The sequence below is a fragment of the Molothrus aeneus genome, chromosome 3 (assembly GCF_037042795.1).
Source record: "Molothrus aeneus isolate 106 chromosome 3, BPBGC_Maene_1.0, whole genome shotgun sequence".
NCBI lineage: Eukaryota > Metazoa > Chordata > Aves > Passeriformes > Icteridae > Molothrus > Molothrus aeneus.
In genome coordinates, this window is record NC_089648.1 from 73,044,624 (window position 1) to 73,072,208 (window position 27,585).

General features: G+C 44.1%; 1 protein-coding gene across 1 annotated transcript in view; it reads left to right on the forward strand.

Moving 5' to 3' along the window:
• The first annotated feature begins 17,345 nt into the window (after window positions 1-17,345).
• LOC136554286 (protein LYRIC-like) overlaps window positions 17,346-27,585 on the forward strand; it is a 30,573-nt gene continuing 20,333 nt past the window's right edge. Inside the window, exon 1 of the mRNA XM_066546133.1 lies at window positions 17,346-17,633. Within this exon, the coding sequence (XP_066402230.1) occupies window positions 17,346-17,633 (288 nt within the window). The remainder of the gene's footprint in view (window positions 17,634-27,585) is intronic.

Below are 27,585 nucleotides of genomic sequence, written 5' to 3' on the forward strand. Positions count from 1 at the left end.
AATATGCTCCCATGGGAATACTTATTTAAGTCAAGCTTTTTAAAAATTAAAGGGGCTTTGAGCAATCCTTCTCCCTGCCAGTCCTGATGGCATTGCTGAGGACAGACAGGGCTGAGGCTGCCCCTCTGCCCCCTTACCACGGGGTCTAGGTGGTTTGAATCCCTGCCTCCCTCAGCATGGGTGCTTTTTGGACCAATTTCTTCATTTATCACCTCCGCAACAGCTTTTTCTATTGTTGAAATTTGAAAGGAAATCACCCCACAAATGCCCCAGCAACTAGGGAGGGTTAAACGTTTCCTACAGAAACCTTCTCTATCTGAAAATGTTGGTTAATATGAACCAAACTTATTTTTTAGAGTATGTGTATCTGTTCTGGAGGGGGGGAAAAAGGAAGTGACTTTTTTGCTTAACACAGGAGAAAAATATTACACAAAGGTAACTAAGAGATCTTTGCCTAGACCAGGATTCCAATGTCCTCTCTACAAATAGCTGGACATGAAAATAGGGACTCGACTTTTCCTCTACAATCTATATCTGAGTATGAAAACAACATTTCCTGTTTAGGCAAAGATTGAATAAACAGTTAGAAGATAAATTTTCCCTTAGGCTGAACCGAGAAACAGAAGTTTAGGGTTTCTGGAGATGAGAAATACTTCTGTTAATATCTAAGATATTTGTGATCTAAACCAACATGTCTCTTAGGGGAGATATAACTTAAACCTTCAAAGGCTTTTTTGGTAAATTTAAGATAATTTTAAAATTCAAGATGGCTTTCTTCAGTGAAAAGTAAAGGGGTTTGTTTAGCAAAAGCCAAGAAGGGATACCAAAGTAAGATTTCCAAAAAATATGTCTCCATTTTGAGGGTCAATATTTTTGGCCAAACTGAACCCAGATTTATAAGTAGATTTATTCTTTCTAAAGATGTTTTGATTTTGGTGGGGGTTTTTGTTTTGGAGTTTGGTAGGTCTTCTTTTTTGTTTTTTTTCAGGAAGAAACATACTGTTTGTAAAACTAAATTTAGAAAGCTTCCATGACCTCTCACTACATCTGGAATAAGGATTGTGACCATTTGGTTATGCTGAAGTAGGTGAGAGGCTGCTCTCTCGCTCCTATTATTTTTTCATCTCAAAAAATAGTGGTTTTCCCCCGTGGTGAAACAAGGAATCAGTTTTCTAGTTGGATTTCTTGCCAAGCTGTGACCTGTCTCCCAGCAGGATGAACTCCACTGCAAACCTTCTTTCTCATTTAATGCCTGGCCAAGGCATAGGGGCAGTTTTGAACAGGAAGACTGTCAGCAAACCCCTGTGCACTTTCCAGTCCTCTGGCATCTCACCGGACGAAAGAAAGAGATGGCAGAGGAATTATCTCAGGCAGTGCTGCAGTCTCTTGGCAACTAATTCCTGAGGGAAGCAAGAAAAAATTGTCCTCCCTCCAGGTTTGAGGCTCTTACTGTCCAAGGAAAAGAACAAAACTCTAAAGGCATTACTTTTGGTGAGCTACGTGTAGGTAAAAACACGTTTAATTTCTTGAGCTGGATATCAGTTACACTATTGTGAGTAATATCAGCAGGATTACGGCGATTTTGCCACTCCTGCAGAGTCAGAGGATGGCAAACTGAAATCGCTGCCTTGATCTGCTCTGCCTGTTTGCTCTTGTTAAAAGGCTGGGGACTGGTTTTCAAGTGGGACAGGTTTTTGAGGGCTCATTGTCAACAGCTGTAAGTGCTTTCAGCACAGCTCACACCCGAAGGCAGCTCAGCGAGCATTATTGTTTCTTCCCTTGGAAATGTACTGAGCGACGCCAGAGATGCAATTTTATGTAACGCAGTGGTGTGCTACAGCATTCTGCAGGCAATTTAGGGGCCTTGTGATCTAGACCAGCATGAAGAGGCAAGGTTGCTTTAATAAATGCTCACTCCTGCCTCTATGGTATCATCAAAACAAAAAGTTTTACATGACCTCCCCTTCAGGCGTGCTGGTTTTCAGTGGCAGTGGTGCACTGATGCACATGGGAACTCCATCTTCACAGCCAAAGCACGTGCCACAAATTATTGCAAATTAATAAAATAATAAAAAAGTTTCAGTTTCCCCTATATTTGTAGGACCAAGGTTTAAAATGCCGTGCATTTTATTGTATCCTTAGATTTTACGACATTTCCTCCTGTGGGCAGAAACCTTAGACCCCCCAGATTAATATAATTAAACGAAAGTAAATGCCAAGGGAATAGGGGCTGCAATATAAACTGCCTAAACTCTGACTCCTCAGTGGATACCTTGCTTTTATAAGAGACAGCAATTCAGAGTATGACCCTGGGTGCCCAGCCATTGCCTCCAGGCTGTCATGGGGAAAGCAAAGGCTCATCCTGCCACCTGCTAATTCTCGAAAGTGCACAGTGAAATACAACATCTGAAAGGGCAGGACTAAGCTTTACATCACTTTTTAATTCAATGGCTGGTTCATTGAAATGAGATTTACAAAGACATTATGCAATTTTGCAGCACACAGTCACCAGGGTTGTGTAATGAATATCTAACCTGCAGCCTGAGAGCCTTAACTGGGTGTAGATCATCTCATGACCATAGCTGGGAAGCAAACAGGGGCCATGCACCAACTGAGCTTGTAAAAATGTGTTGAAGTTTCTGACTCAGTTGTTGTCTTATATAAAAGAGAAATGCTAGAGCATTGTGAAACCTTGGAGTTATGCAAGGAGGGAGTTTAATTACTGTTATTGAATTTGTACATTTTCTGCACTGCTAGTAGCTTTTAATTACTCATTACATTTTAAGCACTTGACAATTAGAAATAAGAACTGCAGGCAAATTTGTCCTTGATACTGCTTTTAGAGTAATGGAAAGTTAAACCTATCAGTACAGCTTATTTTATAGAGATATTTTAATTCATACATGACATAATGAAAAAGAGAAGCTAATAAAAATCTTGTTCACTCATTTCTCCCTGAGAACTTGTCGAAGAGATTAAACATTTCTCATTAACAGTGTTTTAACTTCTATTAGAAAGGTTTTCTCACCTTGAAACACTTCAAAAGCATTTATTTATGTTACCAAGAAGCATTTCTGGAAGTTATAACACACACACACATCTATTTTCCAGCCTCCAGTTTACTGAGAATACTGACATAGTTTCTTGGAAACAAAAGGTGTAAAAAAGGTAAAAATACAGTATTTATTGCTGTAGGTATGAAAACCTAATAATAAAAACTTGACACAATTAATTGGAAGAAAAAACTATTTATTTCTCATTTAAAAATTGAGGAAGAAAAAGCAGAAACCTAAGTATGCCTCATTATCGACTAAAGTTTTTGAGTGCTAATGGAGTGAAAGACAGGATGCTTTGATTTTTTTTTTTTTACATGGACATCTGCAGCAATTCTTATAGAAAATATCAGGAGAAAAACAAGCAAAAATGCATTTGATAATGATTCATATTTGCACTTGTAAACATGGTGAAAGCACTCGACACAAGCAAATGGGCGTCAGTTCTGCAGAGTTACGGAAGAAACATAGTGTACACTAGGCAATGCTGAACGTGGTCTCCTTTGTCCCTTAATGTAGCCCCCATGCCCATGGCAGTGACAGACACTGGATTTAACTGAATTCTCAGCTACATATCTGTTGCCCCTGATGGGTTTAATTTACTTATTTGGTTTACTAGGTAGGTAATGACTTGTGTGAATTCATGTGTCTGTGATTATCAATACCAGTATTGCTCAATACTTGGGATTGAGTCTCCATTGATTCTATTAACCAGCAAGAAGTCCAGAGCCTAAATTGTGGTAATGGGGGGAAAAAAGTATCACATTGGTGGTCCTGTATTTTTATAGTTTAGGGTTTTTTTTTAATTTTTATTTTTTAGTTTTTATAGTCTAGTTTCCACTGAGTCTATGCTCTGCACATCCTCAGGGTTGCAGCAATTCATTCTGGTGGCTGATGTCAGTTTAGTAATTTAATTTTTTTGTTTCTTATGTAGCAGAGTGATGGCACATATAAACAAAGCATGTCAATTTGGTTTGAGTGTTTTGACTTGTCCTCAGACATCTTTACAGCATAAGCACAACAATAATAAATCTCTGCCACTATTTATTTTTTTGTACCCAAAATCCCTGGCCAAGCTCAGGAGATGAATGTAACTTATTCCTGCACAAAAGTGATGATTATATTTTTGCCCTAAAGGTTCAAGGTGGCTACAAAAATAACTGAGTCACTACCATGGAGGTATTTAAAAGAAAGACATGTAGATGTGGCGCTCAGGGACATGGCTTAGTGGGTGACTTAGCAGTGCTGCTTAATGGGTGGACTCTATGATCTTAGAGGTCTTTTCCACCCTAAAGGATTCTGTGAGTCTGTGAATTAGCATAATGTCAAGGTTTATTCCCACAGCCAGGTGTCCCTGGCAGCCAGAAGGAGGGGGCAGGATGTGGAGAGTGTTTTGGGGCTGGATGTGCCCAAGTGCTACACAGGACAGCTCAGTGACCCGGAACAACATCCCAACAGGTACTGGTGCCTGTGCCTGGACCTGTGCCCTGCAAGCCTGGAGCTTGCTGGTGCCAACATGCCCAACAAGCTGGTCAGACTTCCAGCTCCAGCCACCTACCTGGGGCAGTTACAAAACAAGCCCCAAATTACACAAAGCTCACTCAGTCCACCACCAAATATTTATTTAGCCATGCCACTCTCAGACAAAGTTTTCAACCGGGTGGTGAAGAATTTGATGCTAGAGACTGAAGCCAAAACCCCCAAAGGCTAGAAGCAGTGAGAGGCAGTGGTGCAGAGCCGCGGATCCCGGCAGCCTGCGGTGCCCCTGGCTCGCCTGCCCCTGTTTTGGGTTACACAGTGTGGGTGACTGAGCCAGGGAGAGGGAGCCCCGGGAGGAGGAAATAAATGTGTTTGGAGGAGGAAATTGAAGGGAAGAAGAGTATTTTCTGTAGGGGAGTAGAGTGGTATGTAGGACTGTTCGGTGGAAATCCAACATAAACCTTGCACAAGCCTGACTGCTATGATCCCCACGACTGTCTTCTCATTCCTTCAGTAACTGAGGCTTCAGCTCAGCAAAGCATTAAAGCTCAGGCTTCATTTTATGCTGTCAGTAAGTGCTTTGCTGAACAGGGGCTTAAAGTATCAAGCTCCTTGCATGAGATTTATCCCACCTAATTTTAGACATTTGCAGTGCAGATATTTACGCCAGAGCTAGTGACCCCAGGCTCTCCCCACTGTGAATGAGGACAAATAAGCATCTCTGGGGGGCTGTTCATTAGGCCTACTCTACCCTAGAATGACAAATAACACTCACAGAAGTATTTGTAATCAGAGCCCAAAATAGCTAAATCAGATGTAAACATCTACCATCCGTGTACCTACACGCACGCACCTGAACCACAACAGCCTCTGACAACAGATGAGTAGGAAAAAAACATACCAGTTGGGAGAAATCAGGAAAATGCAAACTGAATTCTAACAGAGAACGGAAACTGAAAATTATTTTCTCCCTGAGAAAGTTACAGTTGGAATTGTTTTTAAGACAAACAGAGGAAGAACAGAATAGGCCATTGTTATTCCCTTGTTTAAGGCATTATTTCTCTCATACTTGCATTGTTTGAGATTGCTTCCCTGCCTCCATTGGTTACTGGGGATTCCTGCTCATCCGCCTAACTTTTAGAAAGCTGTAGTTAGGTGAAGTTAATCTCCTCTTGTGTCAGACAGATGTTTTTGAAGGAGTAATTTCAAATATTTGAGATATTTCTGCAAAGTTATTTGATTTGAAGCTCATGTTTCTCTGAATATTGAAAGTCCCTGCTTTCCCTGCGTAGGCAACTGCGATGTAAACTTCTGGGAATCACTGCAAACATGGGAATGCCTGGAATCCTTCTGGGAAATAACTGCAAAACCTTTAAGCCCTGTTATCTCTGAGAGCACATATTTTTGTTTGCTTGATTAGCAGTGGGAGGGGATGAGTGATTGGTGTGTTGGGCAGTAAAGCCTTGTGCTGTTTCTCTGCTGCTGCCTCAGGCTGCCTTGGGGAAGGTGCTGGTTTCTGGGCAAACACCCCTGGGCAGAAGAGCCCCAGCAGTGCTTGGTGTGAAGTGGTGGGAGGCTGGGAATGTGTGGCAAATACAAAATCAGCAGCAGCAACTGCAGCTGTTGAAAGTAGAACACAGTGACCAGTACTGTTAGACTTAGCTGGTGCTCAATCACAGAATCACAGAGTCACAGAATCCCAGAATGGCTTGAGTTGGAGTTCCAACCCTCTGCCATGGTCAGGGCCACCTTCCACTAGAGCAGGTTGTCCAACACCCCATCCAACCTGGCCTTGAACACTTCCAGGGATGGGGCACCCACAGCTTCTCTGGGCAACCTGTTCCACTGTTTCATCATCCCCACAGTAAATAATTTCTTCCTAATATCTAATTAGGGAGAATATCTAATTAATGTGGTCTGACTCCTATGGCAGGAGTTTGGGATGCCCATTTAAGCACTGAGTTGAGGCAGTAAGTTAGGGGTAAAATTGCTCTACATTTCGTTCTGCAAACAGTGGAGACAGGTAGCTCCAGAAAATAATTCATGCTATCCCAAGGAAAAAATTAAAATTTGTAGATTGAATCTCTGTCTGAACACAACAGTGTTTCTAACTGCAAGAAAGTCATGGGATACTTAACAGTGGTGGATAGTTCACTCCTTAAACATTGCTAATACAAACACTGCTAATACAGAATCTTACCACTGGAAAATTCTTTTTTTCTGCACTTTGACATCTGCTAAAACGAGGACTGTGCTAAGATTGCTGCTTCCATGTGCTCTCACAGTGCTGCTGATAACAGAGCTCTGGGCTCTGTGAAGCCTGCAGAGGGAAAATTCATGTACTGGACTACAAGACATCTCTCTATTTTGACATCTTTCTGACTCTAAGGTGAAAGCTTCTACCACAAGCCTGGGAGCTGTATGGGGACCAGATCTAATAAAGGGTGTATTTTACTTGGGGACAGATTCTGTCTGGGTGTTTTCTGGGGCCAAAGAAGAGGAAATGATTCACTGACAAAGGGGGGAACAGATGCCTTGACTCACAGTTTCCTGCTACAACCACTAGACAATTTCTCTAGCAATTCCTTAGTGCATCAAAAGGATGGATTAGTTTCTTAATTCCTTCAACATCATGAAATGGTTTTCCGGTATTATACATCCAGGCTTACCATGTTGCCTACTGGAGGAAGATCTCTAGGTTTTATTCTATAAGTTTGTAGAAAAAGTGCCAAGCTAAGTGCATTTACCTGCCCAAATGCTAATTGCTGATGGAACCAAAGTGCCAGGTCTGCTGCACTGCTTTCCTCACATGTGGAGGGCTGGGAATATGGAGTTGATTTACCCATATCTCACTTAGTTCATGAAATTCCAAAGATAACAGAAGATTTTTTTTATGCCTAATTTGGTACATTTCTGGATGATGGTTAAGAATCCCAAAAGGATTATGTCCACATAAAAGCATATTTTAGACATTACTGTTCAATTAAATAATTCTGGGGTTTCACTTTCTTTCCAGTAAACAGAATTTCTTTGTATCCATGACCACTGTAAATGGTTTCTAGATCATACAAGGATGATCAAAAGAGTGATTTATCAGGCATGGATGCAAAAAGCTGATACTTACACTTAAGCTGTCAGCTGTACTTGAGAATCTTAAACGAAACTCCACTGCTATCAGATTGTCTCATATATGCAGTTTCTTTTATGATTATTTCTCCTAAAAAGAAAACACGCTGTTTTCAAAACCAGTATGCTTAGGCTGACAAATCCACAGGATCCCCTTGAAGGAACGCTCAGATTCACAGCCCAGGCAGCATTTCCTCTTGCAGGCTGGTTTTAGTTTTAAGACTGTGCCATCTGCTGTTGGAACTGCAGATTTCCCTGAGTCCGCAGAGTCTGCAGTAGTCAGCTCCGACGGCCTGGCCACACACGTCTGTGATTTGCCCCAGGTGGGGGACACGTTGTAGAGTGACTGCCACCCCTGTCAGAGGCTTCAACCATCCCAGGATCATTTATTTCACTGCTTTGAAGGGCTCTGCTTTGGCACGGACATGTAAGAGCTTCCATTTTTCCCTCCTGCTCAGAAGTATCAAAGGTGGTACGACACACATGAGATGCATAGTCCTGTTCTACAATATTAAATTTTAGCAAAAAAATAGAACCTCCTTCTGCTCTTCAGTTCCATGAACAGAGAAGGTGCACAAGCAACTAAGGAATGGGCAATTTCACCTTCCCAATCTTATACTTTAGTTCCCATTGTTTATATGCTTGTGGGATCACAGAGCTATTAAAAACTAGATTGAACAATAGAGATATTATTCTGCTACTGAAACTGGATTACACTCCTAACCACAAGCTTCTCCTATCTGCCAACATGAAAGCGATACCGCTTTGGGAAAACTGAAAATGATTGTGCACTGGGTACTCAGATTCCTCACAAGGGTAACCCACATCCTCTGCAGAAGCATTTCTGTGCTCAAAGGTCTACCAGGAAAGACTGGTAGGGAAATATTCCCAAATGCATTTTGAAGTTTAACATTTCAACGCAGGGCATTTTCCTGGCAGTCGCTGCAGAAGAGGCATGCTGTGCTCCAAAAATGAGGCAGTTGGTATAGGGATGAGCTCTCCAAGAGAACAATACCACATTTTGAGAGACACGACTGACCTGGAACGTCTTAATCCCACTCCTGCTTCCTGTTATAACTATGTCTGACTGCCTAACATCACCAACATGCCTATCTACTGACACATGAGAAAAGGAAATGCTTACATTTTACACACAGAATTATGTGGGCAGTTAGTTAATAGGATTCTGTTACTGGGAGCTGTAGGACCTGGCACCTTTGGCACCTGTCTAATGAGGGGGATGTATATGCCTAGGGATCAAACTGAGAATGGCCAGCACACCACACAATAAGCTTGTTAGAAATCCTGAGGCATACACCTTAAACCCTGTTCTGCTGCAGGATTTCGGCAGGTTTTAAGGCTTGTTTTTCTCTCAGCAGCATGAAGAACTCCCAGTTGTAGAGTGACTGCCACCAAGATCAACAAGCATCATTAAAACTCGCAGCTGGCACGACACCAGTGCTTCTCCAAGTACTTGTCCCCAAGGCTTTAGGTGTCCATCCTACCATCAACAGTTCCTGCACCAAAATGTCACCCCCTGGCCATGCCAGCCCATGCCCCTGGCCACGCCAGCTGACCCTGCTGGCCACAGCAGTCTATGGCTGGTGGAACCTGCCCCAGTGCTACTCACAGGCACAGCACATTCCAAAGTTAAAACTGAGGCTCACAGGGAGAGCAAGGGGTGGTGTTGCCTTGTGTAGACCATGGGCTGGTGGAGTTTGGGGAATGCTTATCTGAGAAGACAAGCAAATAAAGGATGTGAAAGCAAAGCCATTAGCTCCTGAGCTGAAATGACTTCACCAGTGTTACCCAGCAGAGCTGGGAAGTGAACATGGCCCCCAAAGGTCATGTAAACCATGGTTTGTTTTCTAGTTGAGAAATAAAATGGAAAATACCAGGAACACAAGTAGAAAATCCCTTTTGCAGGCTGAGAATGTGGCTAATATTGGTGTTCCTCCTCTGCTTCATTTACTTGTCTTACAATTTGTTTATAACAGCAGATGATTCAATTTCAAATAGAAACAGGATGAAGTGTCAGCAGAGACCCTTGACATAATGATGGCCAGCATTTCCTTCCAGGATCTGAGTTTCTCCCACAGGGCCTACCATCCACACCAAGCCCTTTTTCAATGGGAGCTGCCTTCTTCCAATCTGTCTGCAGCCTGAGGCTAACTAGAGGAGAGCTGTACAGAGGTCAAGATGCTGAAGACCTTTCCCAGTTTCCCTGGCTTCAGGAGGTTTCAGAGCAAGCCTTGGGCCAGAACCAGGAGGCAAATGAAAACAGGAGGGCTGAAAGCAGGAGGCAAAAGTAGCTGTGAGTTTTTCACCAAGAGGGCTTGGGTGAGAGCAAGACCCAGGGAAGTGAGCTCCTCCTGGAGGGAGGCCTTGGGATCCAGCCATCACTGGACAGACCTGGCAGCTGGAGCTGGGCATGGAGCCACCTGCTCCTGCCTCAGCTGCCCTCTCCTGCCTGTCCCGAGGCCAGCACAGCTCTGCCCAGCAGCAGCACCACTCAGACAAAGAAACTGAGCCTTGGCATAACTGCCTACATTTTCCAGCCTGGATTGCCTCCTGAGACACTTTGCTTGCCACATTCCCGAGGTGGATTTAAAAATAGGACTGCCTCTGATCCATGCCAGGTAAACAGATCTTATTTTCTTGGTTTGCATGTTTGAATAGCATGTGTTGCATGGTATCTAATGACCACGGTAAGCTGCAGGCAGCACAGTTTTTGGAGGCTGAGAAAAGACACATCTCATCTCTGGAGATGTCTCATACAGTGAATTTAAGCTCAATACCCTAAATTTAGAACAACATTACATGAAAGGAACATGAAGTGTAAGGAACTGCTAAAGGACTTGAACTCAGCTTAAGCACACACTCCCGCTAACACTCAGAAAATTGCAAGGTGCTCCCTTCTGAAAAAACAGCTACCAAATATGCAGCCTTCCTTTCTAAAATGCTGCATTATCTGGGAAGAAATCTGGAAGAACAAGTAACCATGTGCATGGGAGTCTCCAGTAGCACTGCTGCAACTACATGTTGCTGTATGGTGTGGCTGGCAGGCTGGTGGGATGGCACTGAGTGCTAAATTATGCCATGTTGTGAGAGATACAGCCCCAGAAATGAAATGTTATCAGAAAAGTTACAATATAGTTGCCATGGCAATTATAAAAAGGGAAACCATCGATGCCATTTATTTCATTGTCACATGCCTTATGGTGAAATCTTGGCACCCTGGGTTGTGGAGATAAATGTGGGGCTTATCCCAAGTGGCTGAGGGGTTTTTGTGTAGGCTGAGCTGGAGAGCAACAAACCCAACAAATCCTGATTGTCTGGATCCTTGGGGCACAACTCAGGGACACAGTCTTGGGATCCAGACAAATGGTAGTTTGAAAAACCTTAGGACTTTGTTGCTAATAGAGATTTCTACTAAAAACCCAGATCCAGAATTTTCTTTGTGATTACTGTAGCCCTGTGGGCCTGGCTGCTCACAGGACAGAGCCCTTGTTAGAGCAAACCTCTGTGCACTGGAACCACAGGCAACTGCCAGCCATGGAGGAGAGTCAGCCCTTCACTGTGACTCCCCCTTTGAAGGATCCAGGGTCACATTTTATTTAATGGAAATTAGTAAACTGGCTAGGAAGCAGAAAAAACGTGAGCAGCCAGCTCCACTGGTGCCCCTCATACGTTTATGAGGAAAAGAGAGCTAAAATGGTCCCACACCATGTGTCTAGGATCAAGTTAATAGGTTACAAAGGCTGAATGTTACCTCTCCATAAGAAAATGCAGAAAAAGGATGTCAAGGGAATGTGCAAAATAAGAGACTCCAAAACCAACATGAGACCTGTTGGAAATGCCTTTTGGTGAGAAATACAGTTTTAATATTTTTTGTTTAAGAAGTGAGTCTAAGAGGTAACATATATGTGACACTGAAGCACTTTCTCAGGAGGAACAAGAGAATGATATCGCTGTCAGAGCAAGTCACACAAATCAGTGGTGGGAAACCAGAGCTCGATAACATTAAATTAGCAACAAGATGTAGGTTTTTTTTCACGTGGCAGATGACTAAACATGAGAAGAAACCATGGAGGATGTGGTGGATGTGATACATTTTTCAGACCTCCACATCTCCAGATCAAAGTGGAAGATCCTCTTCAGATGCGAAGTTTATCTGAGCACATCCAGGGACAGCCATGCCTTTGATACCCTGATCTCATGAGAATGGGAAACTGCCTCAACACTGCAGGGTAGTCACACTTTTACCAGTGGATGTGTATTCAGACATTTTTGACTCTAAAATCTCCCTGAGGGAAGTGATGCCCTCCCTCCAGTGTGTCAGACGCATCTCTCAGAATGCTGGTTTTGATAGCAATAAACTGTGTGTCATCACTCATTTACTGCATGCTCACTGTGTCATGTGCCAGTTTGGATTAAAGCAAGGAGAGACATCTTAATTTGGAGACTTCTCTGTAGACATCATGTTCCTGCAAAATTGCACACGTGCTGCTGGTTGCTGATGAAGAGACCTAGGAAGTCTTTAAAGCATGAGCTTGAAGTGTTTGTCAAAAGAAACAGCAAATTACCAGCTGGTTTCCCAGACAGCTGGATGTGGGACACAGGCTAAAAAGCACAGAGAATAAATATGCATGGAAAGAGCATAATAAAGCCCTGTCTTTTGCTGCTAAACAAATACATTTATTACTTGTATAAAATATTTATAATAGTATGTTGTAAGTTGCATTCAGCTTCTTTTTTCCCTGCCAGACTCCCAGATCACCACTGAGATGTGCAAAAAACCTACCAATCCTGCTGTATATTCAGGCAGCTCTGCACAGGCTTCCACCCAGGGGAAGAATGGGTGCTCAGGGTGCGAGTGACCTGGGGCACTTAACAGCTCCTTTCTGAATTGTTTGACAGGGATGCAAACCTCTTCACCTCCAGGAAAGCCAGTCATGCATACTTTTATGTCTACTTCTGCTTTGCTCTCAAGGCCTTTGATTTTATCTTTAAACCAGCAGTGTTTACGGTTCTCAAGATGATGTGTTCTGCTAAACAAGTTCCTTTGTCCCACAGTGTGGCTGACAAATCTGCTAGTGAAACAATTTTACTATTCAGCAACTTCAGTTCGGCCTCCAACATTTTCTCTGTTGCCTTTGAACTGCCACTGCAGCATTGATGCCTGCTCTGGCTCTGCCTGCCATGCATGTCATTGCTATAGCCCATTAAAGCAGTTGCAGCCGTGCTTACCACTGGCTTCCTCCTTCCTTTGAAGCCGTTTTCTTTGACTGGTCTTAATTAATGCATAAGCTGGGAAAGTGCCTTCTTTCCTCCTTTCAAGATGTTTTTTGTTTCTTTGTTTTAGTTTCATGTCTTTGGCTGAATAGATGTTTCCAGTATGTTCTTTATGAAAATGAAAGGGAAATTGAAGCTTACACAACTTTTTTATTGGTGAAAGAAACCCAGGCCATGGTCTTTCTTTGACTGTGTTACCATTGCGTGCCTTTTTGACTCCGTTGCTTCTCTCTATTCAGAAAAGCCAAGTAGCATGATTAAAGTCTTCCAAGTCAAAGACTTTGACAGCGAACAAAGATGGATCACTTACCAACTGAATGAATCATGTACAGGAAACCGAGGCAAGTGTTAAACATATTTACTAGGGGAATCAGTTAGGAATGGTATGCTGAAGATCTGCAATTAATTAACAGCAGTTCCCTGTACTGAAACAAGAGATTGAAAAGCTATTAGATAATTAGTAAAATTCTATAAAGCTGCATTCCTCAAAGCAGCCACAGATGCCAAAAGGAAATGCTGGACTGCTAGGCCAGATACCAACTTGTCAAGGAATTAATCATCTTATTAAATGGCAAATACCTGGCCATGTGGGCAGCTGTGCAAAAGAGCTGAATAGTCTGAGCAGATGGAGCACTCCTCTCTCATTACTGCTCATTGTCACGCTGCTGCCAGGCGTGCAGCCACCACCTTCCTCAGTTTCCTCATCCACAGGCTAAGCAAGCTCAGTGCTTCATCAGCTTTAGACATGTCCAGGGAAAGTCACTGCTGCACCAGGGCTTCGGACAGGAGGAAAAATGGGAGAAGTTTGCAAATTACACAAATATGTGACAAATACATGTCCTGCACATCAGCAGATGAGCCTCAGGACTTGGTGCAAGTGTCCCCTCAAGCCTGTAAACAAGCAGGGTGTGAGACCATCTCAGCCTGTAAATATCTTCATTACAGGAAGGTCCAAGCCCACAGCAGGGCCTGCAGCAGGAGCTTGCTGGGGGACACGTCCTCACTCAGCATCTCATTGCCCCCAAATGCCTGAAACAGAGACCTGTGCTTTGATCTCAGCCACGTCCAAACATCCTCCTGCCCATGTTTGCACAGTGCTCCCCCGAAACCTCTCCCAGCTGTGGGCTCAGAAACACAGGGATTGCTCCATGGCACTCAAACGGGTGCAAACCCCCACTGGTTTCCACCCAGTTACCCCAAATCCCTGAAGCTCAGAGAGGGGAAGGGTCTGTTCTGAACAGCCTGGTCAGCACCAAGGGCTCCTCCAAGGGCAGGCACAGCTCCTGCTCTGCTCTGCCCTGACCCCGGGATTTCTGAGCAGCTGCTTGGAAACAGAACTCCCTGCCTTCTTCCAGATGCAGCTTGCTGAACTCCTCAGGGTTAGGGAGTCTGATTAAACAGGTCTCCTCACTGCCCCTCAAAAGGTGGTTTTGATGGGACCTCAAAAGATGGTTTTGCTGGGGCAATTTAAAAGCGTCCTCTCTATATCTCTGACTTCTTTGAAATCCCTAATTTTTCTATCATGTCTGTTGCTGTTGATTAAACATGAGCAGTGTCAGGGTAGGGCATTTCTCTTAGCTTTTGTAGAAGAATCCTTAAGTCTACTGTTAATACATCAGGTCAGAACCTTATAATTTCTGTGAAATGCTATTAAAAATAATGTAATTCCTTCCTTTTTTTAGTAAATTTCATTTTTAAATGTTTCAATAGAAAATTGAAATAAAAATAATGCTTTAATTTCAGCTAGAAAACTCTGCTTTGCCTTTACCATGAAAACTGCCCAAACCAAGATTTTTGCCTTTTTCTTCAGTTATCATATGATTTTGTCAAAATCAAACAGCTTTCATGAAATATTTAAATATTAATAAGACTGGATTTTTCTCTAGAAAACTTCCCAAAACCTACCTTCATAATTTCAGCACCCTGAATGACAAACTCAGCACAGAAGCAGACAGGTTTGACCAGGACCCATCAGGCATTAGTGTCTGCACTATTTTGTCAGTGGAAATCCACCACATTTTGATCTACAACAGATAGGTTGTTCCAGCTCCTAATTATTGGACTTTCTGTCCAGGTATAAAGGGAGAACAATTCCCCATCTGGAATTTGCAATTAGCTCATGTCACACATAAATGGAAAAATATCTGCTCATGTTTGCAATAAAATTTCAGTCTTTCCATATAACATGACATGATAATAATTTGTGCTATTTTCATAGAGCAATAATGTAGGAGATATGCTGCCAAATGAGCCTGTAATAATACTAGAAAAAAAGGTCTAATATGATGATGTTTATCTTTTTAAATAAATGCCATTAGAGGCCAGCCACAGTAATTGCCTCTATTGAAGAAAAAAAAAGAAATAGAAAGGAATGTTGCAAAGCAGTAATCTCATACTCAATTAAGCAATGCTGACTCCTGAAATGTCTTTCAGCTTATGTTTCCCAGGAAAAGAAAAACAAACTAATTTAGATGAGCCGAAAGTAGTGAATTTATGTATGAGCTGAGATATAGATTGTATGCATTTTAACAGCTCAGACCTGAAGAGATGTATCTTCATTTTAGAGAAATAAAGAAGGGCAAAAAATAAAAATCAAGATAAGGAAAAAAACCAAAACACAAGTATATATACTAACCACCTAACTGCGATTTTTAACTATGGAGGAAGTCCCCCTCTCTGACATTAGCACATGATTACTCAGTTATCAGCTCAGGGCTCCAGATGGGTGCAAGATAGACATATTCTCACAAAACATCAGTATCAGGCCTAGGAACACAAACACTCACATTCCTGAGGTTTTAAACCACAAGATGATTCAGTGCTGAATTTTAGAAGATAGGCAGTGTGAGATACAGACAGCAAATGATAACTTATGTGATCTGTGTTTAAGCAGAAGCTTCCTATCCCAACAACAGTATTTGAAGCACCACCATACCCCCACAGCTCCCCCCTGTATATTAAGCATTTCTCCCTCCCTCCCTCCCTCCCAAAACCTTCTTCTTCCCATAAGGCCATTCAACATAGCATTTTATTCACAATTCTCCTGTATTTCATCTGGAAATTTCTAGAGTGCTATAAACACCTTATTTTGCTTTCAAAACCTAGACTTCTTTAGGATTAATTGTAATTCAGCCCGGGATGTGGGAATAATAAATCTTTAATCCCTGAAGAGTTGGTGATCCAATGGAAGGATGGATAATGAGCCTTCCCCATTGCTATCTTTTCAGTGGGTTTCAGTTTGAGCTCCAGCACTTGGATCCACACTCAAGAGAGATCAGTCCCTGCTGGGTGTGAAATAAACAATGACAGATAAAAAGCCATTCTCTTACCAGCCTTTTCTCTGTGCTGGGTTTACTACAAACATGACTTTTTATGCTGTTTTAGTTAAATAAGTTTGTGGGGATTTTTGTGGGTTTTTTTTTTTGTTTGTTTTTTGTGGGGGGAGGGTTGGGGTTGGGGTTTTTTTTGGTAGTTATGGCCCCTGGTAAGCCCCCCGGGTTTGTGCCAGGTGCAAGACCCAACCATGCTGAGAGAACGAGGAGCTCACTCCTTCCCTTCACTGCTATTCAACGTTTATTAATTGCTCAGAGGTTGTCCCCCTAGACTGACCACGGCAAAATTCAGCTTTCCACCTCAAAAGAAACTCGGTGACTTTGAAAAAACAGACTTTCTGAGAGCATCATCTGCACTTATTCATCAGGTGGCTGTAGAAATTTTCCATCCAGCACGGCAGAGAGGTCTGTGGTTCGAGGCGCTCCGCTCCGCTGGCGGCGGTGAGATGCTGCTTCTCGGAGATGAGCCCGAGATGAGAGCGCATCTCGCGCTGCGTTACATGGCAGCGCCTGTCATCATCACAGCCATGGTGCTCGATAACGACACGTTTGTGGCGCTGCCTGACAACAGAAGTACATCCCCAGACACTGTTCCGTCTAGACCGGGGAATTTTGCAGAAAAGCATCACTTCTGAGCATCCCTGCGTACCCCAATCCCCGGCCAAACATCTGCTCTCAAACCAACGCTGCTGCTTCCAATCGCATCGCCTTCACCTTTCATCGCGTACCACTCTCATCCTTCCACAGGGGAGACCCAATCCGTGCATTAACCCCTTCCTCCCCCGCACCAGCGATCGGCCGCGCCCGGGGTCCCACTCCCGCCCCCCGCTCGGCGCCCCCGCCCTTCGCCGCGAGGCTCCCGTAAGCACCGACGTGTCCGCGCCCCCCGGGCCCCCCCGCATCCCCCGCCCGCCCGGCCGGTCCCCCGCCCGCTCCGCAGCCGCGCTGGTGCCGCTCGGGGCGGCGGCGGCGAGCGCGGCTCCGGCACCAACTTTGGGAGCGGAGCGAGCGGAGCATCCCCGCCGGGGGCGGCGCGGCCATGCTGGGGCCGGCGGCGCGGATGGCGCTGGGCGCGGGGGAGCTGCCGGGGCGGCTGCTGGCGCTGCTCTGGCCGGCGCTGGTGCTGGCGGCCGCCGCGGCCGCGCTGCTCGTCCTGCGGGGGTTGCGGGACCGAGGGGCCGTGCCGGGACCCCCCCGCCGCCGCGCCGCCGGGGAGGCGCAGGAGGAGGAGGAAGAGGAGGAGGAGGAGGAGGAGGAGGAGGAGGAGGATGGTCCCGCGGGGGCCGGCGGCCGGGCGGCCGGGGCGCTGCCGGCGCGGCAGCCGGAGGAACAAAGGCGCACGGCGCAGGTAAGGTTAGTGCGAGGTCGCGCCTGGCCCGCTCCCCTGGACGGGACGAGCATCCTTCCCTCTTCCCTCCCCGGCACCTTTTCAGGGCAGAGAACAGTCCTGCACCCTCTGCGTCCGGCCCCACCGGGCTGCTGCCATCCCATCTCACCCTGTCTCGTCCCATCCCATCCCATCCCGGCCCGCCCAGGACGCACCGTCCCGAACCTCTCGGTGGGATTTAGGGTTGAGGGGCTCAGCATTCCCCGCTGAATCCTGTGGGGCAATCAAGATGACAGTGCAAGGCAGCAGGTTGCCCGAGCACCTGGATGGGGGGGCTGGCACTGGCCTTTCATCCGCCGTTCTGTCTGACAGCACAACTCCATATGAGATTGATTTTCTTTGCAGGGAATTGAGAAAACTCCAGTTAATGTCCATCATATTAAGAAGGAATATACAAGAATAGTATCCATACTACGGTGTTAATACAATGTGCTAATTATATGTATTTACTCAAATCAAAGCTCTGTTGTTACTGCATGAATACCTGGCTGTGAGCTGATGACCATGGCCACCCTGTTGAATACGTGCTGTGAGTTTGATTTGATGCAGTGTTGAAGTTTCTGTATGACATTGTCATGACTGTTGCTTTGACACACTGTAAGCTGTCTGTAGCAGAAAATCTCAGTGTAAATTACAGAAAACAATTTCACCAAGGCACTGCAATATGGAAAGTAAAGGTCTCAGAGTAACTTCCCAAACTTAAGTAGGTATTTAAAATTAATACATCGAGCTTTTTTAACATTTTCATCTGTTACAGTTGTCTCCTAGGTCTCATTTCTGAGCAAGACAAACAAAATGAATTTGCAGGATTTTTTTAAAGTGTGCTATAAAATAAGTGAGTTCGTTCCTCAGGAACAGAAATGTGTCAGGCTTTCCATGGTAATGCTAGTTTTCAAGGGTTTATTATTTTGTCATGGAAGCTTTAGCTTTTAGTTACATTATAGTTATATTTTAAATAGCTATTCCATTTTAGGGCATTTTTTTTTCATCAGTCAGAGCAGAATCTTGACCTGGCAGCACAAATGCCCCAGAATTAGTAAGGAACAATTAAATCCAAAAGCAATCTGAACAGAGCTGCCAGTGTCAAGGGGTGAAGAAGGATTTCAGTAACAATTTTTATCATACTTTTATAATGATCAATACTAGATAACTTGAGTTGCCTGCAGAACAAATGAAAATTTTCCAGAGCAACCAGTACTGGAGGCAGTGTGGGACAGGAAGGGGAGACACCCACTTTATTGTTTAATCTGTTACTATTATCTCCTAAGTCTCAGTTCTGAAAAAGACAAACAAAATTAATTTGCAGGGATTTTTTAAACATGTGCTATAAAATAAATGGTTTTGTTCTTCATGAACAGAAATGTGTCAGAGACAGTCCAGTTGCTGTGATGTGGCAGGGTTATTAGTTCAAGCTGAAGGCATTGATTTGAATAGATATCTTCTAGTCAGAGATGCTGCATCTCACAGGCCTAAGTAACAGAAACCAAAGAGGAGGAGGGATAAACTGAAGGGATAAATTTGTTTACAGTCATGTGCAGTTTCTGCCATTAATCTCATCTTTTCCAGTGCTGAGCAATCCCTGCTCTTTAGGGACTGGGCTCTAGCAGTTGCATTTACACAGTAGCATCATCCTCTGTATGAGACCCACTGATTATTGTGGAGAGTATGGAAAACATGGTCCTGAGGAGGTGGAGGACGAGAAGAGGGTGATCAAGAAGAATAACTTACTAGATCCTAAAGATAGATAACCCAGAGAAAATATCTTGCATACTGAAATTAAAAACGAAGGCTTGTCCTCCCATGACAGTACCGTGCCCTTTCCTTCCTTTGTTTGTCTCTTTTGTTTTCTTTTCCCCATCGTGTCTTCTCCACTGCTCCTTGTCATTTCCTATCAGGTTCTCTCTGTCTGTGGAACATCATATCCTTGAGGCAAAAACTGTATCTCCTTACTTAAGTGTAAAACGCTGCACTGCTTTGGCACTTAGCGGATGGGAGGATGCCAGAACAGCCAAACACCTTTGATATGCTGAAATTTGCATATGAAAATCTCCACCAAAGCAGCAGCAGAGGTGTCATTAATAACAAAGTCTCCCATTCATACACATGGCCAATGTGATAAGATGAGGTGTGCAAGATGGGACCCCTTCTCTGCTGCCTGCTGAGATATGAAAAAAACAAGACACAAATTGCCTCCAGTGCTCAGGTGTGTTGATACATCCCAGCAGCCAAACATCTGCATATCCTGGAGTGGTGGATAAGTCAAGATCTCAATTAAAAGAACCTAGGTGGTTAATTATTTTTTCAGTTTGGGAATGCATGTTTGCCAGTGATTCCCAGTTGCTGCCCCAGGGGTGGGCTGTCAGGTTGCCTTCCCATGAAATCTGCTCTTACTTGGCTGCAGGATGGTGTAGGACTGATCTTCCCTTTGTGTGTCCCTACTCCCCATAGCAAATGTCCAGGAGCCACGGTCCCTGTTAGACCCAGACTGAATGGCTTCAACAGCCCTTGTGAGATCAGTCTGTTGAACAAGCTTTCACAGAATCATGGAATGGTTTGGGTTGGAAGGGGACCTTGAAGATCATCTGGTTCCAACTCCCTTGCCGTGAGTAGGAACACCTTTCACTAGACCCGGTTGCTCAGAGCTCCATCCAGTCTGTCCTTGAATACCTGCAGGGATGGGGCACCCACCACTTCCCTGGGCAACCTGTTCCAGTGCCTCACCACCCTCGTGGTAAAGAACTTCTTCCTAATATCTAATCTAAACCTTCTCTCTTCCAATTTGAACTCATTCCTCTTGTCCTCTTGTGCTCTTGTAAATAGTTTTGCCCTGTGTTCCCTTGAAGTTCCCTTCAGGCAGGGGAAGGCCTCAGTTGGATCACTGTCATGGTTTAGGAATGGTAGTCCCCAATTTCATGTGCCCACCAAGATTCCCCAAAACCACATGCTCCTCCCTCCTGCTCCGCAGCTTTTCCCCTCCCACCTGCAGTGGGATGGACTTGAGACTTAGAGGCACAAAAGGTAAAGATCATAAACTGAGATAAGATCAATTTACTGGAAACAGCAACGAGATAAGAAAACAAACAGGAACAAGAGTAATACTAATGACAGAGGCTTCAAGAAAAGAAATTATTTACACAGAAACCTCTTGACAATAGACAATACCAGACTGGAAGGAGCCCCTTCTCCCCAAAAGAGAGTCCCTTCCCCTGGCACCCCTGGTAATGACTGTAATGTGGGATAGAAAGGGCTCGGGGTCCTGGTCACACCCCCTGACAGTTTCTGCAAAAAATTAACCCTGTCCTGTCCAGAACCAGGACAGTCACCCTGAAGTTGTCTCTTTTGCAAGCTGAACAACCCCAGTTCTCTCAGACTTTCCTCATAGCAGAGGCTTTCCATCCCTCTGATTGGTTTAGTGGCCTCCTCTGGACTCGCTCCAACAGGTCCATGTCCTCTCTGTGCTGGGGCCCCAGGGCTGGATGCTGCCCTGCAGGTGGGGTCTCACCAGGGCAGAGCAGAGCAGAGGGGCAGGATCCCCTTCCCCTGGTGCTTTGGGTGCAGCCCAGGACACACTTGGCTTTCTGGGCTGTGAGAGCACATGGCTGTGTTATGTCCAGCCTCTCACCCACCACTTTGTTCCAATGGATACATGGCTTCCACACAATCATACAAGCACATTTTGAATGTGATCTCTGCATAGAGATCACATCTTATGCATAGAAGAAAAAGTTACATTCTGGCTGTTGTCACACAGCCATACACACCAAAAAAAAACCCATCTAGAAATTATGCTGAGTGTGTTTAGTCTTTTTCAGAATTGCCTTTTCCTTAATTTTGGGAAATTGCTAATGAGACTTGCTGGAAGCCATCTGATCTGAATGGCAGTTGTTATGTTGGGTGGTTTGTGTTTATTCAAAGTTTTTGGGCTGTTCTGCAAATTGGTCAGTTGTAAAGAAGAGCATTTTTTACAAGTGCAGTGACATCATCTTCCTTAAAAAGCTGCTAAAAATATGTGCCATCTGATACATTCCAAAAGAAAGATTTCTGCTTTTCTGAAGTGTCTTTATAAACTGGAGGTACTTTTTGCATCTTGCAGGATTGCTTAACAGTACCAGAACTTCATATCCATCTCTTCAGCTCCAGAGTTTCACAAATCGCAAACAGACGTTTTCTTTTACCCTTTCAGGTTACACAGTATTTTTCATGCCAATGCAACACACTTGCACAATTATTTTTATACAACTATCTTGGATGAGCATTGATTTTTCAAGTATCCTGGAAGGTGTTGGAGTTTGGTAATTGCCTCCTTAAAATGGAGCCTTTATGCCTTGTTGAGATGGTGCTCTAATTAATCAGAATAGAAGATGCCAGGAAACTGATTTCTTCATCCCTCCTCACAACAGTAGTTTTAATCTACTCACGCTGCAGAAAGTCTTTCCCCAGATATGTTTTTTTCCCCGATGGTGAGGGCAGCTGAACTGAGGCAGTTATGTGTCATGTGTGATTGTGTTTATGGCTGCTGTGTGGCTTCTCATGTGTCCAGGGAAGGCTGGCCAGCTGGAGGACATGTAATGCAGGCAGCATCATCTTAAGGATGTTTCCCTAAATTTTCTTGTGCAGCTGCTTTTGGATGTGAATGGCTACATACATATGCAGTCCTGCCTCCCACTCCTTGTTATCAACCTGTGTTTGTGCTCAAGGGGTTCCTATGGGCAACTCCATCCCTGGGAATATGTGCAGATGAATGGGTTTTTTGTGCTGATGGCCCAGATCCTTTTCCACAAGGTTCTTGGAGTATCCATTTGATGGGAGAACTGCCCCTTTTTTTTCTACATTAGGTGCCTTAAGGGAAAGAGAAAATTTCACATATTCCTAGTGTGTAGTTCTACTTTATTTTGTCTGTTCATTGCAGTGTTTCCCATGTAATTTTCCTTTCTAACAAACTCCTCTTTCCTAATGGGAACACATTTGTCTGAAGTGATTTTGCCAGGGAAAACTTTGTGTTACCATATATCAATAACAGCTATTAACAATAAAATTATTAGTACTTACAGTATTGATCAAAACCCAGGATTCTGCTTTTTTTCCCCTCCCCTTTGCAGATATGTCTTTGTAGTGTTGTGAGCAGCCACGTCCCAAAGAAGATCCTTTATGTCCTTCTGCCATGCATGGAGAGCAACTCAGTTTCCTTTGCTAACAAACCCAACTTTTTTTTTGGCTTTCCATTTTTACCTGAGCAGAAATTGCCATTTTGTTATCCTTTCTCTAGCTGTTAGAACTGAATGAGTGATTTTCTTTGAAGCTGGTACTTTCCTGTTTTTCTGATGGCCTCTGCCTAGACCCCATCCTTTCTCCTCTGACAAATGCAGGCTTGTCTTTTCCCATTCACCTGGTCCCCATTGGTTTAGGGAATTGGTCTCCCAGAACAAAGTCCATCATCTGGACGAGACCATGTGGCAAAGCCAGGCTGGCCAGGATGTCTGCTTCCATTTATGAGTCAGAGTTAATGAAAGCCAGCCCTGCTTTGTTTCCCAACACGTTTGTCTCGCCGATGGCTCGCTGTCCGTGGATGGAGAAGTGCGAGCCCTGTCTGGCTGCAGCAGCAGCAGCAGCACTTGGGTTTGCTCTCCCTGTGGCCCTGCCCCTGCTTCTGTGCACAGGAGACAAGAACCCACCTCAAGTGGTGTTGTGAATAATGTGACTCAGAGCATGGGGAGTAGGGAGCAAGGACCGGATCTTCCAGAGGATGCTGAGAGGGATGAAGACTTCCTGCTTACTTTTCAGCTTGTTGAAGATCTACTGAGAAAGCTGAAAAGTGCAGTCATACTTTGTTCAGTTGTAACAGTGCATGTTTAAGGGAGATTATTTATTTCCCTGCTTAGAAAGTCCTTTTTGTTCTTTTCTCCCACTCCCTGCCTTAATATTTTAATTTAATGCCTGTTGGTGTTACTTTTGTCATAGCAGTATTGCCTTTTGGCCTACATCCATGACATTTTTCATGTGTTGTAACAAAGTGAAAAAAACCTCCAGTTTTTTTCACTGGAATTGAACACTATGAAACAATTTAATTGAAGTACTTCTTAAATCTGGAAATGGTTTTGTGTTCACAGACCCCCTGCCAGAATGGGGTACTTTTGCTTCCTTTCATTTCCAGTGTCCAACCCACTTAATTTGAGTTTTCTGAAAGTGGTAGCTGAGAACAATTTTCTGAATCTTTATTCATGTTCTTAAATGAATTTCCTGATTTCCAGTGTGTGAAGCACATAATAGCTCCCTTTGGGTTTCATAGGCTGAGTTTATTTTGTCCTAGTATCCCTCTACTGGGCAAACCTTTCCATGCCTTCCTCAGGAAGGCAATTTTAAGCACCTTTCCCAAGAGGGACAAAGGGCAGTTAGTGAACCTGAAGCTGATATTCACACAATTTTTAATTACCCCTCTAACCAGTTGGTGGCACTGAGATGTGAAAGCAGGCAGCCTGATCTGATAGACACAAAGGTGTTGGGTTTTATAAAAATGACTAGTCTAGCAAAACTATTAAAATGCATAAAGGTAAAGTCTCTAGGTGTACAGCTTTATGGCTTTGAATATAAGGTTTATATACTAAACCCAGCATTTTTTGGCACTTGGAGTTGTATCATTTTGCCTCCTTTCTTTGTGACTTTATGTAGAACTATATTAAAAGCATGAAATAAATTAAACCCTAGCTCAAGAGAATCAGAAATTGCTAGTTTCAGAACAATCATCAGAAATATAACCTTAAGTTACATAAAAAAGGGAAAAAAAGGCAGGGGGTGGGGGGGGGAAATCCTGTTCCACTGGGTCATGAACCAAATGGCCATGAACTAAAAATAATCTTTCTATTGTTCCATAGAATGTGAGTAGAAATTAATATGCTAAGTCTGATTCCACTAAAAGTCTTGATTCTGTTTCTCTGCATATATTTGATGTATTTGGAATTGCACTTAAGACTTAATATAGTCATTTAATGTGGTGTATTTAGATGTGTTTTCCCCGTACAAAACTACATTTTTCATTAAGAAAAAAATTCTCCTGACAATATTAATTTATCTTTAATGATTGCATTAGGTTAAATGAAATAAAATAATGAAAATTCCTTTTTCCTTTTCATAGTGGCCAAATGGCACGATAGAGAGGCATGACTAATCCCCTACCCTAAGGGCTTCAAAAGGAAAGAATAGGGTAGGGTGGGGTTCCTCAGCCACACAGCCAGCTTACTGCCTGAAAAAGGGTTGGATAAGGGCAGGATTTAATACAAAAGGTCAGGCTAACATAATACATTTCCACTGAAAGGAAATAGAACTCAGTAAAAATTCTTGGTGATGAAAGAAAGGGAGTTGCTGGTATTACTGAAGGATGGCAGAGAAGCAAGAGATATTTCAGGTTTGAAAAAAGAGCATCACCACAGTGGTGGGACATTTGCTGAGCATCAGGCAGTGGTCAGGTTTGGCATTTTTTTGCACTCAAATGCTTGTTAGGAAGGCTGCAACAAGGTTCAGGAGTCCCAGGTGGGCACTTAGGGCTGAATAGACACTCAGTCATCATGAAGACCCCTGGGACATAGTAAATGACTGTCAACAGTATATATTTAACCTCCTAGCCAGTGATGGAGAGACAGGGGGATATTTGTCTAGCAGCTGAAATATCATTTCAGTAGCAAAAGTTGTGCTTGTCTGGTAAACGTACGCAGCAGTCAGGTTGGCAAAGCACTAAAACAAAGTGCTGCAATTTTCCTGCTCCTTGCTTGCTGTCATTTATACAGAGAGAAGGTCCAGGAACGTGATCCTGCCCCAGCTGAGACAAGTCTGTCAGAGCCAATATCATTTGCATCTTCCCTAATCTGTTATTGCACTCAGCATTTTCCTTCTGGATTCTCCCTGCCTGTGTGAGGGCCCTGTACAGCCTGGGGCTGTGCTCACTCAGCCAGCCTGGGGGAGGAAGGCACTTTCATGTCCTTAATCCTGACATTTCCTTGTCTCTGCCTGCAGTCCCTCGTGCTTGCAGAAGCATCTTGATATAAAGAGAGGCTAACAGGAGGTGGGGTGTCTCTTATCCTCTCATCTGTGTGTTTCTGAAAGACGGCAAAAAAGCATCCTCCTCCTTGCCTCCTAAGCTGGTGTTGCTATTTCTGTGCCCATGGTGGCAGTCTTGCTCAAAGTGCCTTCACTTGGGAGGTCCGTTTGCAAAGCTTTTAGAAAACAGTGAAGATTTCATTATGGGAAAACAGGAAAAACACCAGGGTTTGATGACACCAGGAAGGAATATTTCACTTACATGTTGTTTGACTTCCCCCAGTCATCTCTTCTTGCATTCATCTGGTAAAATTCAGTTTTCCTGAAGTGCTGTCATATAATTGAAAGTAATTCCCCCAAGATTCTATATTGCATAGGAATTGTTGTCTACTGAGAGAAGATCCATCTGTATTTTCACATATTTAATTGGACAGAAACATATGCTGAGAAAGAAAGAATAATATAAACTCAAGATTTTCCATATCTATGTGGTTCAAATTTTCACCAAAATGCCCCTGGTATTGTATTTTATATCCCACATTTTATGTGAGAAGCTGCTTCCCTCCCTGCTGCAGGTAGAGTGGGATTTTTCCCTTGAGCAGAGCAGGAAATGGAAAATGATTTGCTTTGTGGTGGGATTTATGGAGTGCCTCTAGTAAATGAACCTGAGAGGCTTAGAAGAGAGTGCCCATGGGAAAAAACAAGACAGCCTTGCTAGCTACTAACAAATGTTGCTGGGTTTTAACAGAGAAGTAATTATTTTACTGATGTTCAGAATAACATAATTGTAAACAATTATATTGTTTGCATTTGACAGCCGAGGTAGACGGGGGAGATTTTGGCTCAAGCTTGTGATGTGAAGCTGGTGGAATTACTGATACAACAGGCAGGGTTTTGCCTCCTGCTGCTGTGATGTTTTACTGGAAGACCCCAAATCAGTATTGTCTGTGTGCAAAGTCCACGATTTTGGGGCTTCCTCTCCTAATCATTATGGAACTTGGGATGAACACCAGACTGCTGGTTCTGTGTCCACCATGGGCTTGTAGCTGGTCTGGAATTTCAAGCAAACACCTCCAGGGATGAAGCATTTGCCAGCATACAGGTGCCTGTCATGCACTTCAAACCAGACCTTCTGAGACGTGTGAAAAATAGCTCTAAAATCCTCAAAATATCAAAGAGATGACTATTAAGAGTCTGAAGGATTGCAGCCCCACTAGGTCTGCTGGGGAGAGACATGGGCAGTCACCCACAAGATTTTATCTGCTCCTAACTAATCATGGCCCCATCTCAGGGACAGAGATGACCTGTCAGACTGGGGAGAGGGAGGAGGCAGGGGGAAGCATCAGCTGCCTTCCCTTCCCCAAGGGAACTGGGCACCTGAATTCAACAGGGATCAGATGGGTTTTGCTCCAGGCAGGGCTGCCTTCACCTGCCAGGGATCCCCTTGCCCCAGGCAGAGGAGGCAGAGGATGGATCACATATTTGGGTGACAGCCTGAGTCAGGCTCCCTTCTGGGAGATGTGGGTTTGGCTGGGCAGCCCAACAGGTCTGATGGGCTGAAGGAAGCCTGGGCAGTGCTGAACAGCAGCTGCATTGCACAGGGGGAGCAGCCATACATCCAGCAAGGAGCTGCTCTGTGTGTCAGGGGAAACAGAGGCGCCTATGGAGGGAGCTTCAGCCTTGTCTTGGATGCTGCTGGCTCTGCATAGTGTGCAGTGGTCCTGGCTGGCACAGCCCTTGCTGTCTCAGCTGCAGATTTACACCCTCCCATCCCTGTAGCTGGTGGCTGGCAATTCCCAGGGAATTCTGAGACAGCTGAGACATTCGTCAAACTATAATTTGAAAAGTCCTTAAACATTTATTGTTTACTGGATCTAGGTAGGAT